Here is a 19,479-nt window from a genome sequence, read left to right as displayed (position 1 = left end):
GGAGTTAGAGGTCAAACGCTCCAACGTTATGGAGATGTGTAAAGTTGATGGATACCCCAAGAACTGATGGACTCTGGTTGTTTTTGAAGAGAAAGGCGAGACGCTCCTGTTGAGTGATTCCTTTAATGAACCAAAGGCCGGCTCTGTCGGTTGCAAATGTACAGAGATAATGACGGCCGATCGTTCTTTCCATGTGTCTGTACTCGTTTGCTCATCTTGGCTACAGAGACGCATCACCCCAAAGTTCATTATATAGGTGAATGTTTTTTTTTTTAACAAAAACACATTGAAGGGCCCCCCCCCCCCACTCACCTGGGCCCCGACCCTCTGCTGCTGATCCAGAGACTCCTGGAGCTCCAGGAGGCGTGTCCTCAGCAGAGAGCCCTCCCCGTCGTTGCAGGTCTCCATGACGATGCGGTGCAGCTCCTCCTGGTGGGCGTAGGTCAGCGTCTGCAGGGCCGACTCCTGCTCCTCGTTCTTCATGTTCAGAGAGTAAATCACCTGGGGCGTGGCACGTCAGGGGGGCGGGCGGGGGAGAGAGAGAGAGAGAGAGAGAGAGAGAGAGAGAGAGAGATAGGGGGGAGATGGCCGAAAATAGAGAGACATGGAGGAAGAGAGAGAGAGGGAGATGGAGGGAGAGATGGATTGAGGAAGAGAGAGAGAGAGGGAGATGGAGGGAGAGATGGATTGAGGAAGAGAGAGATAGATGGAGGAAGAGAGAGAGAGAGAGGGAGACATAGATTGAGGAAGAGCGAGAACGGGAGATGGAGTGAGATATAGATGGAGGAATAGAGAGAGGGAGATGTAAGGAGAGAGAGAGAGACGGAGGTAGAGAGAGAAACATGAGAGAGTTGAGATAGAGAGATGGAGGGAGGGATAGATGAAAGGACGAGAGGGAGAAGGATGCCAGAGGCGCACTATTAGTAAACAAATCTCCATATATTTTCACGCCGTCTGAAATGAATGAGCTGACGACTTTGCTCCATGTATATAAAAACACGTGCATCGTAACCACGACCCTGGGAGTTCACCGCCGTCCACGTGGACAGTCCGGCGTGTTTTCCTACAATATGTCGAGCCTCACGCCCACAGCTGGGACTAAAAAAAACGGGCGCAAAAACAAACAACCGTCCCGTGACAGGACAAACAGGACGCCCCTCCTGGGTCTCTGTGACCCTCCTCGACCTGTGTGATGATCAGGGGTTTCTTACACTGATTTATAGTGTAATCCCCTCGCCTGCGGCATGTCAAGGTCTCTCTCTCTCTCTCTCTCTCTCTCTCTCCCCACGGAGCAGCCGGCGGTGACGCCCCACGTGAAATACGGCCTCCCGCACTATTCACGTCCTCCGCCGCGTCTACGGTGTCATCGTCCGCCCGCCCACCCTGACGGCTCACTTGCATATGCTGTGCGCTTGTGTGTGTGTGTGTGTGTGTGCGTGCGTGGCTCTGTGTATGTCTGTGTGCGTGGCTCTGTGTGTGTTGGTGTGTGTGTGGGTGTGTGCGTGCGTGGCTCTGTGTATGTGTGTGTGCGTGCCTCTGTGTGTGTGGGTGTGTGTGTATGTGCGTGTTCATATGTGGTTGGGTGTGTGTGTGCGTGCCTCTGTGTGCGTGTGTGTGTGTGTGTGCGTGCATATGTGTGCATGTGTGTGTGTGTGTGTGTGTGCATTCACATAGGCTCGTATTTTACCCAGACGCCTCTCTGTCTGCTGCTGTACACAGCTGGCCCAGCCCGCCACACATTCCCTGTATGTTTATGTATGTGTGTGTGTGTGTGTGTGTGTGTGTGTGTGTGTGTATGTGTATGTGTATGTGTATGTGTATGTGTGTGTGTGTGTTTGTTTGTGTGTGGCCAATGATCTCACTCCCTCTCATTGAAACACGACTTGGTTCACCCATTGCCTGCCGGGCATGCCATTCCTTCCACATTGCAATCCCATAACCCAGTTCCTAAAATGGAAGGTGATGAATTACCTATGTACTGAGTGTCACCTCTCTCTCTTCCTCTCTCTCTCTCCCTCTCTTGCTCTCTCTCTCTCTGACTCTCTCTGTCTCTCTGTCTCTCTCTCTCTCTCTCTCTCTCTGCCTATTTCTCTCATTCTCTCTCTCCCTATTTCTCTCTCTCTTTCGCTCTTCCCCCGCCATTGCATGTCCGTCTGATTGACTCATGACCCCAGAGCCAATGGAGGGAATATCAAACCCGGGGCCCCCTGGTATAGGAGGGGGGGGTCGGTTTGTGAGGGCAGGTTAACGATGAAGCAGCCAGCAGGGTAGCAGAGTATTAAATCTGTAGGACAGTAACTCACCACCACCACTGCTCTTACACAGCAGGAAATAAGATCATGGACCTTGGATACTCAAAAAATAAATGTAACATATACTTTATTTTAATACATTTAAAATACATTATAAATGATTAAAAGTGCAATGCAGAGAATATAACATAGTGCTTATTTTAGTGTTGCTTTAATCCAATGGGTAACTACTAGTCCTTTATTTGTGCATGGGTTTAATCAATTAGGTAACTAGTCCTTTATTTGTGCATGGGTTTAATCCATTAGGTAACTAGTCCTTTACTTTAGTATGAGTTTAATACATTGGGTAACTAGTCCTTTATTTGTGTATGGGTTTAATCCATTATGTAACTACTCTAGGGTAACTAGGGTACAAGTGATGCCAGGGTGCTGCCTGCGTATGTCCAGGTGTCCAGGCATACCTAAAGGGAACAAGCAGGTTCACTGAAAACCTGACCGCTGCGCTCCTCTTGCTCTGACGCCAAAGGGTGACGTGAAGCACTCCATCAGGAGAAGATTAGACCCTCTCCTGGCATCCCGGCCTGATGAGGAGTGGACGACTGTAAATCCCATGTTCCAGACTTTTGTATTGATCCTGCCACTCCATAATGTTACTCATGTCTTCTCTGTCCGGTGTGCCTGCCTATTGACCAGAACTTTATAGTCAGCAAACCATGAAATGAATCCTCCTTCCCTGGGAAAGGAAGAGGTGGCACTACTGGACTGGATTGAAATGTAGATCCAACGAACAGAAACACTGCCTCTCTATCTCTCTCAAACACACAAACACATGCACACACATACACACACACACACACACACACACACACACACACGCAGACACGCACGCACACATGCAGGCACACACGCACACACACACTCATGCATGCACACATGCACCGACACATGCAAACACACACACGTACCCGCACACAAACAAACACCCACACTCGCACAGACAGGGTGGGCGCTCATTGTCAAAAAATTCATAATAATTCAGGCAAAGTGTGTCGACGTGAATCATATAATCACAGAGGGACACCTGCCAAAGACAATAGTGCATATGTCTACATTATAACAGCCCTATAGACTGCTGGTTGTGGTTTTGTGTGTGTGTGTGTGTGTGCGTGACATACATGCATACGTGCATACACACACACACACACACACACACACACCCCCACACACACAGCGAACAGCTGGCCAGCCGTGGCAGCCTTCTCCCTTCCTTCCTGTCAGTTCTTCCTGCGTGTAAACACAGGGTGCTGTGTGGACGGTGTATCTTTAGCGCGGGCCGTCCTGCCAGCCCCCGCACTCTCTCTGGAATGGAGGACGAGGAAAGGGGGCACAGGAGTCGGGGCGGGGGATTACAAAGTATATAAGGTTACCCCCACTGACCCACTTTCACCACCACCCCCCCCCCCCCCATCTCCTGACTCCCACACTACACTACCCCCTCACACGACAGGTATCACACACGCACACGCAAACAACACACGCATACACACAAACGCACACACCCAAGCATACACATGCACACCAACACCCACACGCACACACTCACACAAACACAGGTGTGCACACACACACACACAAACACACACCGAATCAGCAACAACGCATCGAAAAACATCAGATGTTTCCCAGTAACAAGCTTGGACCAAAGGCTTCTGTGGCGCATCAGATCTGGGATGGCTGGCACTTGTGATTCCTCTGGCTCCTCTCGGTGTTATTTACGGCGCTTATAAAGACAGTGGTTGACAGTGTGGGGTGGATGAACGTCAGTAAGCCTTTTAAAGGAGACAGATTAGGATGGCTAGGGAGTAGAGAGGGGAAGAGTGAGAGGGAGAGAGAGAGAGAGAGAGAGAGAGAGAGAGAGAGAGAGAGAGGCGCGGTGGTGGGGGAGCTGGAAATGCTTGGTCGGCACTTTATATGTCATCCATAATAACAAGCCAAGACACAAGTGCTGACCTCCCCATCTGTGTCAGACTTTGTGTGCTTTTGTGTGTCGACGGGATAACACACACACACACACACACACACACACACACACACACACACACAGACGTCGTGATAACACACCTATACATTTCACATGCATTTGTGCCAAACCTCGCTGCTTTTTTTAAACGCACACATCATAAACAAGAGAGGTGTTTGGCTGCACATGGGAAGCTATAGGAACCGCATAGCCATCAGGGATTGGTCTAGCTCAACAATAGGTCATGCCCCGTCTCTGTAAGCAGTATTGAAACGCAGAGGTTAATCCAAATTGATCCGTGTGTGGGAGAGAGGGGGATAGAGACGAGTCGTGAATTCGTGCATCTCCTATTGGAGCATACGCTGTTGTGCGAAGACGGTGGTGATAGGGGGTTGTTTCCAACGGAAAGGAGAACATGCAGACAGCTAGCTGGTCATTCCCCATGGACCGTTCAATGTATTTTCAAGAAACAGGTTATATCATGTGTGGGAAACTGTTGTCAGTGCCTGAGCACGTCTGTTGGCCTGTAAGTATGGGGTAGAAGGTAGGGGGGGGGGGGGGGTCCCAAGTTAAATTGCAATGGAAGGACTGGGCGTACGTTACACCGCTGTTACTAGGGTGAATGTCATGGTGGGATAGAGCGACATTGTGTTCAAAGGGAACATCATAAGGAACAAAAAAAAACACCAGGTTTACGTTCAGGTTGCATGAGACACAAAGGGCCATTCAAACGAGTCTGAATTCGCCACATCCCGAGCGACACAACGCGCCAAGTGACAGACGAGTCCCGTCAGGGTGCATCCTCTCGCTGCATCTGGGGCGGTGGATGAGAACCTGCTTACCTTCGTGAGCTGCGCTATCTTCTTGCACATCTTGATCTGCATCTGGTCGTCGTACAGCTCGTGGTCAGCCTTCGGGAACTCTGCCGCAGTCCCGTTCACCGTGGATCCCGGCCCGGGGGACTGTGCAGCCTTACCGGCGCCTGAAGCCATAACCCCCAAGGGAACTTCCCAGACTGGGGGGCGATAGTGGGAATAATCCTGCCGTTGACGCTGAACGATCTCCCCAGAACAAACCCCGATCAACTTTTACTCGCCTCGCATCTCAATCATCCCTCCTCCTCCTCCTCCTCCTCCTATGTCGACACACACGGACCCCTCACGCGGGAACAGCAGCAGCAGCGCGACCGGTTGGGTGGAAACATTCGGTAGTAACGCGGCGGGGCTCTCCTGCTCTCCGTTGGCCGCCCCCCCGCTGTCCGCCCGGTGATAGCGGAGGTCACAGACTGGAATTCCATCGGGGACGCGCGTTTGCGCCGACCGAGCCTTCCCTTTCCTGCTAACCGATGAGTGTGGTGCTAGGGAGACAGAGCCCTGACGGATGAAGAAGGCATGGGCTCCGGACCGTCTCGCTCGCTCGCAGTACACCCGCGCGAAGAGCGTGCGTGCGCGCGTATGAACGGGAAATGTACCGGAGAGACGAGCGGAGCGCCCTGTGCTGCAGTGCTGCCCCGCCCCTACCAGCGCCGCTTATCGATAGCCGTATCGCGAAAGGATGACGATGACGGTCTGATCGAACTATCGGACCGTCTTGCAGCCATACGGGCCGACCTGAGTAAGGAACACGAGGTTGCGCTGGAAAAGGTTGCACTAGAAAAAGCCAAAGGGGTTGTGGAATGGACTACGGAAATAAACAGGCAGGTGGGAGTGGGATGAAAGCCTACTGGGACATGAGTCTTTGTTAAAGCTATGCTGTGCCCATGTTATCGCATAGGCTGCTTCTAGACTGGGATGTAAATCCATCAATCTATAAGAATCTGTATGATGTGCAGTAGCTATGTAGGGCTTACCTCGAGGCTATGGAGGACCTCAGGTGTTGCTTGGAAGGTGTCATGTACATATAGGACTAGTGTTGTTGTGCATACCTGGCAATAACAGAGCACTGTTTGCATGCACCTTATCATAGGCCCACAGCTTCCCCGCTGCTCCTGTCACACCCGTGGCAACAGTCTCAATAACAATCCTATTGCATATCATATCATACAAGTGCACCTGCCCACCACACACATCTGTGGGCTACACTACGTTGAATACCCGGACATCCAGAAATACCCCCCCCCCATCCACGTACCCGCTTTGTCCACTGACAAAGCGGTACGCGAGAGATGCTACCGCTTTTAACTTTAAAAAGAGTCGTATGCGCCTGTAGTTGTGTTGGAAGCGTGTCAATGATGTCCTTCTGACGGGGGAACATTGCGCTTTGACCCGTCGCTGCCAGCCGTCGGACAGCTGCAGTCTACGAGGGCAACATCAGTTATGGTGTACGCACTAAACGCACTATTTAGCTCGATTTTGGATAGTGTTGCAAAGGTTGACCGGTCACAACAGCCCAATCATAACGGAAGAAACATTGTAAAGCAGCAAGCTGTCCTGGATGTCAGCGCTCATGTCAGCATGTGCCTGAAATATACAGGAGGGGGCGTGGTAGTACCCGCAAACGTGAGACAAAGTCTCGCGAGAACTGACCGTATGAAATTTGAAAACAGGCGGCAGTCAGCAGCAGCACAACAGTGACTTAACAGGGGGAACATCTAATAGGAGATAGATATATATCCCACCAGGTACATTTATACAAACTGTTTTATGTATAGTTGCGACTCTGGCTAAATATTTTACTCGACTAGATATGTTAACATGAAATTGTAAGGTTAACACAAGTGTTGCCTGTTTGTTGTTGTGGGATATGGGTATCGGTGATGCTAGCTAACGCTAAAGTGACCCATCGGGATGTGACTCCTAGTCTTGACAATAACATAGAAAAGCGTATGCGTGTGTACATTACAAATCGCATATACTGTTGGTTAACCTCTCCCGTGTTCACATTTTCCCCGTGAAGAACGATGACGGCCGACAGCGAGATGGAGATAAAGGAGGCCTTCCACAGAGCGCAGAAGGGCCACAACAACAAGGCCAAGCTGGTGGCCGTCCTGAAGAACCGCTACAACAAGGTAGGACGTCTTTCCTCAGCGGCGAACGGTCACAGTGTTTAGCAAAACGGCACCGCCACGTTTCATCGTCATGGTTGTGTGGTGTGCGAGGTTGCTTATTGGCGCTGGATCCTTGGTGTTGTTTCTGTATTCTGTTGAGCAGCTAAAGAATACTCAACCTTACAAATCGCATCTGCTATTGGTTAACCTCTTCCGTGTGGTTAACCTCTTTCTTTAGCAGCTTAAGAATACGCAACTGGAAATGGAAACAGATAAATAAGAATACAAACGTTTTTATTTTTCTATAAATCTGTGTGTGTGTGTGTGTGTGTGTCATACCTGATTGGATGACTTGGCAGAAGTCAATGCAGAATGACATTTTAGGGTAGCATTCTCATATTTAAAATGTCACACGTGATTAATCGTTGTAATGAACCTGATCACAATCACTGCTTGTCTACAGCTGGAGGACAAGACGTTGTTCCATGACGAGTTCATCAAATACCTAAAGTACGCCATGATCGTGTACAAGAGAGAGCCCGCTGTGGAAAATGTCATCGAGTTTGTCGCCAAGTTTGCCTCAAGCTTCCAGTCTCCTTCTAAAAACGACAAAGAGGGAGAGAAGGAGGAGGAGCAAGAAGAGGAAGAGGAGGAGGAGGATGACCATCCTTTTCTGACCTTCATCTTTAACTTCCTGTTGGAGGTACACATGCTTGTTGTTATGGTTGACCCTGTACACCTCACTCAATCTATGATGTCTTATATATCTGTGTGTGTGTGTGTGTGTGTCTATGGGTTGTTGATGCTCCATCCGTCTCCTCTCTGGCCTGTCTTCCCCCTTCACACATCCACATCCTGCTCCACATCTCTGCTCCACCTCTCAGTCCCACAAGGCCAGCAGCCACGCGGTGCGTTTCCGCGTGTGTCAGCTGATCAACAAGCTGCTGGGCAGCATGGCGGAGAACGCCCAGATCGACGACGACCTGTTTGACAACCTCCACCAGGCCATGCTGATCCGCGTCACCGACAAGTTCCCCAACGTGAGGATCCAGGCCGCCCTGGCCATGACCCGCCTGCAGCAGCCCCAGGACCCGGACTGCCCCACCGTCGGTGGTGAGGAAATCCCCCCCCTGGAAATGACTTAGTTCTGCTATTTATTAGTATTATTGTTTTCTATTTAATTATTAGTTATTTGGCTTGCGGTTAGTTCAGATGAGTTGAATTAAGGATCAGGTGGGGGTTAGGCCTTTTGCTCACGGCAGCTGACCGGGACATTTTGTTTTTGTAGCTAGCTGGTAGCCTAAAATAAACTGGTCATGCTGTATCAGTAGGTCGATGCTGATAGACCGTGATTTCAATAATATTATCAATAAAATCATATCCGGTAGCTGATATATTCTACAAATAATAAAGGCTGGCCAGCCAATACCTGACTATGGACCCTCCCAAATCCCCTCCCAGCTACTTGGCTTTGCAATGGAGCACAATCCGCTGGAGCAGACAGAACAGTATTTCTGAATTCTGAAAGCTCCACCGCCTACCTGGGAGAGGCGTACACATTGTGACTTTATAATTTAGTTCCCCCAGGTTGGTCTCATCGTGTTTTCAGCTGGGAGTCTAAACGTCCTAGCTGCCCTATCATGCCCTGTTTATATCTCTAACTCCGCACAGTGCCTAAAAACACTCACGTGAACTATTCCTCTCCCGATGGTAGCGTACATGCTGATCCTGGACAACGATTCCAACGCGGAGGTGAGGCGAGCAGTGCTGTCGTGCATCGCCATGTCGCCCAGCACGCTCGTCAAGGTGCTGAAGCGCACCCGGGACGTCAAGGAGAGCGTCCGCAAGCTGGCCTACCAGGTAACCCGCGAGGGACTCACCTGGTTTTAACTTGCTACGCCCAGGTTATAATTAGTCTGATAATCATCAGAACTATTGATATGTTTGTTTTGGGTGATCTGCAGGATGTGCGTGATAGCGTGGCCTTGCTTTGTGTTTCAGGTTCTTGCAGAAAAGGTGCACGTCAAAGCGCTGAGCATTGCCCAGAGAGTGACTCTATTAGAGCAGGGCCTGCACGACTCCTCAGGTACTGTGCGTGTGAAGCATTACTTGACTCCTTAAAACAAAGTGAGCAATGTTAACGGCTGAGTAGCCCCTACCACAGCAGAATGTAAACCCGGCTGTCTGTGTTTCTGTGTCCCAGAGGCCGTCAGGGATGCTGTGAAGACCCGGCTCCTGCCCTCCTGGCTCCAGCACCTGGACGGTGACGTGCTGATGCTGCTGCCCAGGCTGGACGTGGAGAACTGCTCCCAGACAGCCCTGGAAGTGCTCAAGGCCATCTTCACCAACATGCCTGAAGAGGAGTTGCTGCAGGACAGGGTGCAGCTCGGCCCGAGGTACGGTCCGCAGAAGGGGAGAATGGAGTCTTGTGTGTGTGTGTGTGTGTGTTGTGTGAGAAACGAGAGAAAGGCCTGACCCAAGCATTGACGTGTCTGTTGTCCACAGTAAGCTGATCCCGGGGGACGCTCTGAGCTGTGAGAACGTGATCTACTGGAGGGCTCTGTGTGAGTTCGTCAGGGCCAAGGGAGACGATGGAGAGGAGATGCTGGAGAAGATCCTGCCCGACGCCGCCACCTACGCCAACTACCTCCAAGGGTGAGACCGGGGACGCCCATGGAGTTGGGGCCCATGGTGTTGGGACCTGTGCTAGGGACGGCCTTGGGGCCTTTTAGTTGAATGCAATGATATTTTTTATAAATAGTGTGCAACACTAGCTTTAATGCTGAACTTAGTGTGATACCGGCTTCAGGCTAATTTGACGTCACTCTAATGTGATCGTGTATGGCTGTGTGACCTCAGCGAACATGCACATCTTGGCATTCCTCTTTTAATTAGTAGGCCAGTGATCCATCGGTGAGTCATCCTTGTGATGTCTCGGAGAGAGTGTGTGTGTCTCTCTGTGCTATCGCATTGCAGTTTCTCTTTTTAGTACCTTTTGACAGTGCTACATAACACTAAGCTTTTTTCCTTGTCGTTTATTTTCAAAACATGATAGTTTGACAGTACATATTCTGATTAAACGGTGTGTGTGTTTGTGTGGCGTCAGCATTATGTCCACAACGTTGCAGGCAGCAATATGTTATTCCCCAGGGACCGCTGCAGGCCGTGCTGTGACTGACACTGCCCTGGTGCTGCTGCTGTGCTTTAGGTTCGTGAGGACGGTGCCTGTGCTGTCAGAGGAGCAGAGGGCAGAGTTCAACTCGCTGGAGATGGCCATGAGGAAGGAGTTCATCTCCCAGCAGCTCATCCATCTGGCCGGCTGCCTGGACACCAACGAGGAAGGGGGCAGGTCAGTAGTGGAGGGGATGGAGTGGTGGTGGGGAACAACCAGAGGACAAGGATAGAGGGGGAGCGGGGAGGGGCCAGGTGAGAACTGACGGGGAACTCGTTGATCATTGATCTTGTGTCGACTGGAGGTCAGGAGAGGTTATGTAGTTTAAAACCTTTTCAAATAAATCAAAGTGATTTTTAATTCATAAGAATACGCTTGAGTCTTTCCACCGATAATGTCATACAGCATGAATTGCATTTAGGAAATCCCATAAATGTAATCCAATCAAAGAATCCTGCGGTGTTGTGTAACGTCTGGGCCTGTTGAGTGAGCAGCAGCAGCAGCCTCTGATGCTGCTGATTCCTGGCTGTGCAGGAAGCGCGTGCTGGCCGTGCTGCAGGAGATGTTATGTCAGCCCCAGACGCCCGCCTCCCTGGTGTCCCTGCTCACGGAGAAACTGCTCAGCCTCGTCCCCGATGACAACCGCCGCATACAGATGGTACACACACACACGCACGCACACACAAGAAACCCCCTCGTTGATTCTCATCCCAGTCGAGAAACAAAGGAGCAAAACATTTTATTTTCCATGCTATGATCATTAGTTGCAAATATATGTTCCCATTTCTTATCCTTTTCTTCTGCATTATTCACGCTCATTATTTTTGATTCCGAGAGATGTGAAATTTAGTTTTTATTTGAAAACAAAACCAAGGAATATATTACCCAGACTTCCCGTGGGTGATGAATAAATTACATCTTATCGTATCTTACTCAACCCAGTAACCCAATTCTACAAAACAATTTGGTGAGGAAGGTTCAAACAGGGAATGCATACAGGCACGTACGCGTCGGCGCCATTCCCTGATGCTGTTGTGCTGACTCTGTGCTCTGCCCTGGATCCCCAGGTGGCAGAGATCATCTCTGATGTCAGGGAGCCCATCACAGAGGCCGCTCCGCCGCTGGACGAAGCCCAGGAGCGCCAGAAGCAGATCAAGGTACGGAGAGGCCCCCCCCCGGGAACGGGCGGATTAGCAGGAGAGGCACGGTGGCGTGTTCCTCGGCTGTCGAGGAGGCCTTAGACGTCCTGCTGATAACACTTGCACTCTGGGGAAGTGAGAACATGACGAGAGAGAAGGGGTGCAGTGTTAGTGCTCCTTCGTGTTAGAGATAAGGCTGAATAATTAAGATAGTGTGAGTGAGATTTTCTGGCCTTGGCAAAGAGCTAATCAGGAAAGGTTGCAGTAAAAAACAAGGAGAACAATTATAACAGAAATGATGCAATACCATCGTTTCTGCATAATTTCCATATGCAGTAGGTGCCATAGAACATGAATTTAATTGCTATCCCAATATTATTCTCATCTTCTTGCGGCGTACAAAGACTACAATGTTATATTCAACCTTTTCAGCTGTCTTATTATTTCTACACCATTCCCTCATATTCTCCATCCAAGCAGCTGCTGTCCGCTTGCACTGCATCAGAACGTAACCGTTAGTGGCATCCGTATTGCCCTGTGGTGACGTCTCCTCCATGCCTCCAGCTCGCGGAGGTGAAGGTGCGCATCCTGGAGGCCAGGCAGGCACTAGATGACTGCATCGCGGCCCAGGAGTTCAGCAGCGCCGCCCAGTTCAAGGAGTCCATCACGGAGCTGGAGAACCAGCGCAACCTGGTGCTGCAGGACGCGGCCACGAGCAGCCAGCCCCCCGACCGGGAGGTCCGCACGGAGAAGGCACGCTTACACGCTCGCACGCTGACACACGCGCACACACACGGGCTGGCCTCCCACATGTTAGTCTGTACTTTAACCACCTAGAGGCCATTAGAGGGACTATATGTTAGTGTCTGCTTTAACCACCTACAGGCTGTTAACACACCAACCAGATTATCTCTCAGTCGTTGGTCTGGAGAGCTCCGTGACCTCAGTCTGTTCGGTGTGTGTGCTGTGCGATTGGCCGTCAAAGCCGTGGGTGATCTTTTCATGCCGCCTGTGTTCTTCATCGCCGATTGCACATGCCGCACATGTCGACGATCGGCAGTCGGAATGGTGTGTCAGGGCCCTTAGAGGAACAACATGTTAGTCTCTACTGTAACCAACTAGAGGCCGTTAGAAGAACTACATGGCAGTCCCTACTTTAACCACCCTCAGGACGTTGGAGGAACTACATGTTAGTCTCTACTTTAACCACCCTCAGGACGTTGGAGGAACTACATGTTAGTCTCTACTTTAACCACCCTCAGGACGTTGGAGGAACTACATGTTAGTCTCTACTTTGACTGACCTAGAGGCCATTAGAGGGGCTACATGTAAGTCTCTACTTTAAGCACCTAGAGGACGTTAGAGGAACTACATGTTAGTCTCGCCTGCCTGTGTTTCACTAAATGGCATCGCTGGTGCTTGCTTGCAACGTTGATGCAATACTTCCTAGTTCATTATCCTCTCCCTCTCATGTCTTGCATAATGAAATTCTCTGGGATGAGTGGCTGACTGTATTTTTTGTTCTCTGCTGCTGTAGAGCGACCCAGATACTCTCCTGAGGTGTCTGACCATGTGCGCCGAGCTGCTCAAGCAGATGAACATCAAGACCCGCATCGGGCCCACCATGAGCGCCATCGTGTCTTCTTTGGTAACCCAAGCCCTCCGTACCTCCACCATTCCCTCTTTCTCTCGCCCTCTTGCTCTCTCTCTCGCTCGCTCTCTTGCCTGCTCTCTCTCGTCCGCTCTCTCTCTCCTGCCCTCTCTCTCTCTCTCTAGCTCGCTCTCTCTTGTACCAATGTCCCTGAAGACAAACCCAACAGCAGCTTTTAATTCATCCCTGAATAATGTATGCATGTACTTTTTTAAGTAGTGAGCTGCTGTGAAACAAACGTGTCGGTCAGGGCCCCTGTGCTGTGTATGAACGTCCCCGAGCCGACCCCCTCACCGCGTCTCTGTCTCTAGGTCCTACCCTGCATCGCCAGCGCTCACCCCGCCGTGCGCAACATGGCGGTGGTGTGTCTGGGCACGAGCGCGCTGCACAGCAAGGACCTGGCCAAGGCTCACATGGTGCTGCTGTTGCAGGTAAAGGCCCCCCTCAAAGAGAAACCTCACTCTTTTTCAAATTCAAAGTCAGCTCTATTGTCAATTCCAACAAACCTACAAGACAAATAGAAGAACCGAAATTTCTTTGTCTCTGACCCACTTTGCTTTTTGCAAGTATAAAAGGATAACATTTGATAAAATAAAATAAGTAATATTCACGATGGATAAATACCAAATAGTGCAAAATAGTCTTGAATAGTACAAAGGTAGGCAAAACAAAACAGTATATACATAAAGTAAAAAAAACAAATGCGTGTATATGACTCTTCAAGAACAATTGAAAACACTGCAGGGCCATTTGATGATTTCTATACCGTTTTGTCTTGTGGATTGTAATTCAGCCCGTTTCACTGTGTTGCTGTATGACTGGGTTGAGTCATCTGGCAAAACTAAAATAATGATTAAATCAAATTAAATATTAACGCCCCACCCCTGTAGATCGCCCAGCTGGACGAGGTGAAGATCCGTATCAGCGCCCTGCGCTCCATCATCGACCTGCTGCTGCTCTTCGGCTTCCAGCTGCTCTCTGAGAAGCCTGTCACTCAGGCCACGCCGGCCTCCCATTCACCGGGCGGGCCAGAAGAGGAGGAGCCATCGGAGGAGAAGGGAGACGTGGCGGAGGACACGGCTCAGAGCATTCTGGTGCTGTTGTCAGAGTTCCTCGATGGAGAGGTGTGTGCCATTTTATTATTTTATTTTATTTTTTTGTGGCCTTTATCCAAAGCAACTTAGAATAAGTGCATTTATCATCAAGATTAGGCCAAAAGTATAAGAATAATTTTATAAATTAAGCAAACTAATTTACCTCACTTAGAAAATGTCAACCGACTGCGTGTAATGAGTGGCCTGTAGCGTGTGAGGTGTGAGTAGGCACTTCAAGAATAATGTCGTCATCTATGACCGCATCGTGTAGCAACTGTCACGTGAGGTGGTTCCTTGAGGATTTATGAACAATGAAATCAGTTATTTGGCCTGTAAATGTACAGCTGTATGGAGAGGTCTTGGATGGGAGATGCCTTCCCCTGGCAGGAAGAGCTGCTCCGCCTGAGCCAGAATGAGCTTCAGGGGATGTGTCATCATCTACTGAGAGATGTCGGCACTTCACCTCTCCCACACCAAGACCTACAGGGCGTGATGCTATCTGGGCAACAGACCTTTCCACAGCCATGAGCCATTAGATTGAGATCTTATTTCAGACTCCATCGATACGAGCTGTAGCAGAGTAAACATGAACACACATGACTGGTCGATCTCTCTCTCTGTCTCTGTCTCTCTGTCTCTCTCTTGGTCTCTGTCTCTATCTCTCTCTCTGTGTCTCTGTCTCACTCTTTTTGTCTCGCTCTTTTTTTGTCTCCATCTGAGTAAACATGAACACACATGACGATCGACGGTCGATCTTTCTTTCTTTCTTTCCCCCCTCCTCCCCCCCCCCCTCCCCAGGTGTCTGACCTGCGTACGGAGACGGCCCAGGGTCTGGCCAAGCTCATGTACACGGACCGCTTCTCCAGCGCCAAGATGTTCTCCCGCCTGGTGCTGCTGTGGTACAACCCCGTTACCGAGGGCGACACCAGCCTCCGCCACTGTCTGGGCGTCTTCTTCCAGCTCTACGCCCGCGAGAGCAGGTCGGTCAGACAGACAGACAGAGAGAGACACACACACACACACACACACACACACACACACACACACACACACACACACACACACACACACACACACACACACACACACACACACACACACACACACACACACACACACGTCCAGCACGATGGAGAGCTAAGCACCCGTCTCTCTCCCCCCCCCCCCCCCTGCGTCTCCCAGAGCCCACCAGGAAGTGGTCGGCGAGAGTTTCCTGCCCACGGTGCGGACCCTGGTGAACGCGCCGGCCACGTCCCCCCTGGCGGAGGTGGAGCCCAGCAACGTGGTGGAGCTGCTGGTGGAGCTGACGCGGCCCGGGACCCTCATCAAGCCCTCCCAGAACCACGAGGTGGGCCTAGGAGAACCACGGCCACTCCGTCTTTAGTCATGTGTTGTTGTTGTCCTAGTGGTGTTTTTATATGTAAATACTCTCAGCGACCTGACCTTCCCGGTGTCACCACAGAGGTCATTGGTTGTTGTTTTGAGTGGATGGTATGTAACGGGCTCTTGCACCCCTCCGTTGTGGGTGCTTGACACTCATGCAAAATGCTTTGGCCTCTCTGAGCGAGATGTCCCTCCACTCCCTGTTCCTTCATGACAACCCCTCTCCTAACTACCCTCCTAACCTGTGTGTGTCTGTGTCGGCAGGAGGTGTGTGTGCACGACAGCATGGCGCTGCGCGTGTGCGGGGAGATCCTGAAGGACCACACGGCCCCCGAGGTGCGGCTCTACGCCAAGACCCTGAACAACCTGGAGGTCAGCGCCAACGAGGGCACCCGGCAGGAGGTGCACGCGCTGCTGCAGGAGGTCACCCAGGTAACGCCCACTAACGAGGTCACCCAGGTAACGCCCACTAACGAGGTCACCCAGGTAACGCCCACTAACGGGGTCACCCAGGTAACGCCCACTAACAAGGTCACCCAGGTAACGCCCACTAACGGGGTCACCCAGGTAACGCCCACTAACAGGGTCACCCAGGTAACGCCCACTAACGAGGTCACCCAGGTAACACCCACTAACGAGGTCACCCAGGTAACGCCCACTAACGGGGTCACCCAGGTAACGCCCACAAACGGGGTCACCCAGGTAACGCCCACTAACGAGGTCACCCAGGTTACGCCCACTAACGAGGTCACCCAGGTTACGCCCACTAACGAGGTCACCCAGGTTACGCCCACTAACGAGGTCACCCAGGTAACACCCACTAACGGGGTCACCCAGGTAACGCCCACTAACGAGGTCACCCAGGGAACGCCCACTAACGAGGTCACCCAGGTAACCCCCACTAACGAGGTCACCCAGGTAACGCCCACTAACGAGGTCACCCAGGTAACGCCTACTAACGAGGTCACCCAGGTAACGCCCACTAACGAGGTCACCCAGGTAACGCCTACTAACGAGGTCACCCAGGTAACGCCCACTAACGAGGTCACCCAGGTAATGCCCACTAACCAGGTCAAGCAACGCATTGGAAAAGGAACCTGACTCTCATTGGAACAAACCACTTCAAGAGAATTGGGTGGATGTTATGTTGGGATGATTTTATAGAGACAATAATGATGTCAAGAAATTGTTCATTTAGGCTTTAAAGCTGATGGTCTTAAATATTATTTGCATAGTTCTTAAAATATTTCTTGTAACTGTCGAGAGAATAAACTGAATAAACCTCAAACAAATCAATGCTGTATTTGAGCTAGATAAATATCTGCGTTCCTCATGGTGGTCAGTACAGCTTTGTACTGATGGCGATATATTGTTTCACCTTCTTCTGACAAATGTACTTATTGTAAGTCGCTTTGGATAAAAGCGTCTGCTAAATGTACAGTTCAGACCAGCTGACCACTCACATGCAGGATACTTTGTTGTAATACAAGCAGCATTGCTGAAATACATACCAAATTAGCACAAATAAATGTGTTTACTTCCTCAACAACGTCTCTGTGTCTGGTGGTTAGGTGGTGAAGGACCGCATTTCCCTCCGTGCCGTGGAGAAGGTGATTGACCGCCTGGTGAACTCTAAAGAGCAGGCTGAGCAGCGCACAGAAACAGCCCTCCAGCCCCTTGACATCAACGCTGACGGTATGCTTTCACAATGCTTTCAAATGTCCAGGTGTCAGTTTATCACTGTCATTTACTTGAATAGGACTGTGTTTATGATGGGTAATAAGGATGTAAAGGAACGTTTGTTTTTTCTTTACCATAACAGAGTTCATAACAGAAGATCCCTCTAAATCTGTCAAGAAGCCCAGAAGAGGTAAATAATCCAAATGGAGTTTGTTGATAGTGGTTGTGTGTATAAAATTATGTTTGTAAATCCTGATGCGGGAAGAGTGTGTGTGGATGATGGCTGGTTTAAGCAGCCATCATCTGGCCGAGTCAGACTTATTAGACTCTGTGTGAGGCTGCACACCTGTTGCACATTGAGTAGTCAGTGTGTGCAAAGGTCAGGTCAACCATCACCACTGACACCCGAGGAGAGATCTCCTACATGGCAACATGGAGCACCGGGCCACGTATGAGTCCTTAGTCTGGAGGAGGCCAATGAAGTCGCCCAGGTGGAGCGAGGTGCAGCATCGTCTTTGCTACACTGGAATATAATTGTGTTTTCGCGTGCCCCTCCAGGTCAGAGGAAGGCCTCGACCACCAAATCGGGCAGAAAGGGCAGCCGGCGGGCAGAGTCGTCTGAGGAGAGGTGAGTTAAAGGAAGCCTTGTGTGCAGGATCGATGGCGTGTCCATGTCGGACCCGTCTCTGATTCTCTCCCTTATCTGTGGGGTTATCCAGCGACGGCGAGAACGTGCCCGAGTCGCTTCCCCGGGCCCGGCCCTCTCGCAGGGCGAAGACGGCGGCTCTGGAGAAGACCAAGCTGGACCTCAACCCCCTCATCGACCAGGAGGCCAACACCTCCTAACCGCCACACCACACCACTGTACATATATTCTGAAGCCAACCCATTTTTTAACAGCCTTTTTAAATGGTTCTTTTAAAACACTGCTTGATCCTGGTTTTTTCTTACAATTCTCTTTTAGAGCGATTCAACAATGTAATTTTATATTTTGATCCGAATAAAATATTTACAACTCATTCCTTTTTCATTTGTCCAATTTGTGAAATCCCATTAGTGGGAGGCATTACTTAAATTAAGACAGAGGCCCAAGTGTTAATTGTGCTTGTCTTGAAATGAACTACCAACATAGATTACTCTATTGCTATGAAATGATTTAAACAAACCGTTCATTCTCTGCTACCTAAAGGAATGAACCCTGCATAGAGGACTGTAAAAGACTTTAGAGCCATACCTCAGGTGTCAAGTTTAGCGATTGGAAAACATGCCACCGTGCAACCTTGAAGGAACATTAAATCTGTAGCAGCAGACCATGACATGAATTATGCAAGCGGTGACATTACTCCCCGAACGTCCTTCCCTCATTCCCAAACATCAGAAGCAATTGCAAGTCGTCCATCGTGTTTGCATGGAAAGGGGTGGCGTTCCCCCTCTGGAATCTAGGTGACAGTGTTCATAATGGTGATGGAATCCCACATTTGATATTCAAGATTGTGTATGCGGTCTACACCTGCACGACCCAAATTACAAAATCTCATTGAAGCCCAATTTGAAAGGGAAAATCTGGCTGAAAGGTAAATTAACATTTATAGGTGTGACACATTTTATTGTTCTGTAGTGACTAAGCAAATAGGCTCACTTAGTCACTGGGCTGGCTGATAGTGGACAGTGTTCTGTCCGCTTACTGGCTGGGTGGTGAGTGGGAAGGGTTTTGGAGGGTCAAGGGTAAGATTCTTGTTAAAGAGGGCAGCATTATTTATTACGTTACAGAAGATTGTATTGATAACTTTATTGAAATCATTATTGATCAGCATTGACTACAGATATGTTACTTAAATTCCAGGGCTATAATATGGATGTTAAGATATCTTGATTTGGAACATTAAGCGATGATTGATGTAGGGAACATGTACCTTTGAAATTGTCTGTTCCCCTTGAGTGACTAGTACTTTGTGGTAACCATGTGACCTTGCATCACCAACACATCAGAACACACCTATGCCCTCTTATTTGTATTCCATCGCAGTAGACTGATTACAATAACACCCCCCCCTATGCATCACACCAGTCATTTGTTAGAAATGGCCTAGCTCTTAGTGAGT

At 50.0% G+C, this 19,479-nt stretch overlaps 2 protein-coding genes across 4 annotated transcripts in view; one reads left to right on the top strand and one right to left on the bottom strand.

Annotated features, from left to right (window-relative positions):
- Positions 1–5,772, bottom strand: part of fam184b (family with sequence similarity 184 member B) — a 26,109-nt gene extending 20,337 nt beyond the window's left edge. For both annotated transcript variants that reach the window (XM_084465049.1, XM_084465050.1), the window contains exons 1-2: positions 5,115–5,772; positions 313–501 (exon numbers count right to left, since the gene is read on the bottom strand). In XM_084465049.1, the coding sequence (XP_084321175.1) occupies positions 313–501; positions 5,115–5,264 (339 nt within the window). In that variant the 5' untranslated portion in view covers positions 5,265–5,772. The remainder of the gene's footprint in view (positions 1–312; positions 502–5,114) is intronic.
- Positions 5,773–6,818: 1,046 nt separating this feature from the next.
- ncapg (non-SMC condensin I complex, subunit G) lies at positions 6,819–18,373 on the top strand. Of its 2 annotated transcripts, none has more exons than XM_084465207.1 (22): positions 6,819–6,892; positions 7,168–7,279; positions 7,722–7,961; positions 8,143–8,371; positions 8,973–9,118; positions 9,260–9,344; positions 9,462–9,654; positions 9,764–9,913; positions 10,467–10,607; positions 10,965–11,088; positions 11,498–11,587; positions 12,134–12,307; positions 13,107–13,217; positions 13,532–13,651; positions 14,111–14,344; positions 15,113–15,294; positions 15,497–15,662; positions 15,962–16,129; positions 17,269–17,392; positions 17,520–17,567; positions 17,936–18,005; positions 18,097–18,373. In XM_084465207.1, the coding sequence occupies exons 2-22, from the start codon at positions 7,172–7,174 to the stop codon at positions 18,221–18,223; spliced, it is 3,030 nt and encodes a 1,009-aa protein (XP_084321333.1). In that variant the 5' UTR covers positions 6,819–6,892; positions 7,168–7,171; the 3' UTR covers positions 18,224–18,373. The 2 variants fall into 2 exon arrangements, with proteins under 2 accessions (XP_084321333.1, XP_084321332.1); XM_084465206.1 differs by having other exon boundaries at positions 12,134–12,322.
- Positions 18,374–19,479: the final 1,106 nt, after the last annotated feature.

This window comes from Micromesistius poutassou, assembly GCF_964030765.1.
Source record: "Micromesistius poutassou genome assembly, chromosome: 3".
Lineage (NCBI taxonomy): Eukaryota > Metazoa > Chordata > Actinopteri > Gadiformes > Gadidae > Micromesistius > Micromesistius poutassou.
The sequence above is the reverse complement of the archived record's forward strand: the minus strand, read 5'-3'. Positions and strand labels throughout refer to the sequence as shown.

Coding starts and splice junctions, on each gene's coding strand:
- ncapg (XM_084465206.1), top strand. CDS start 7,172: ATGACGGCCGACAGCGAGATGGAGATAAAGGAGGCCTTCCACAGAGCG. Junction 11,588..12,133: donor AGCGCCAGAAGCAGATCAAG/GTACGGAGAGGC, acceptor CCATGCCTCCAG/CTCGCGGAGGTGAAGGTGCG. Junction 14,345..15,112: donor CAGAGTTCCTCGATGGAGAG/GTGTGTGCCATT, acceptor CCCCCTCCCCAG/GTGTCTGACCTGCGTACGGA.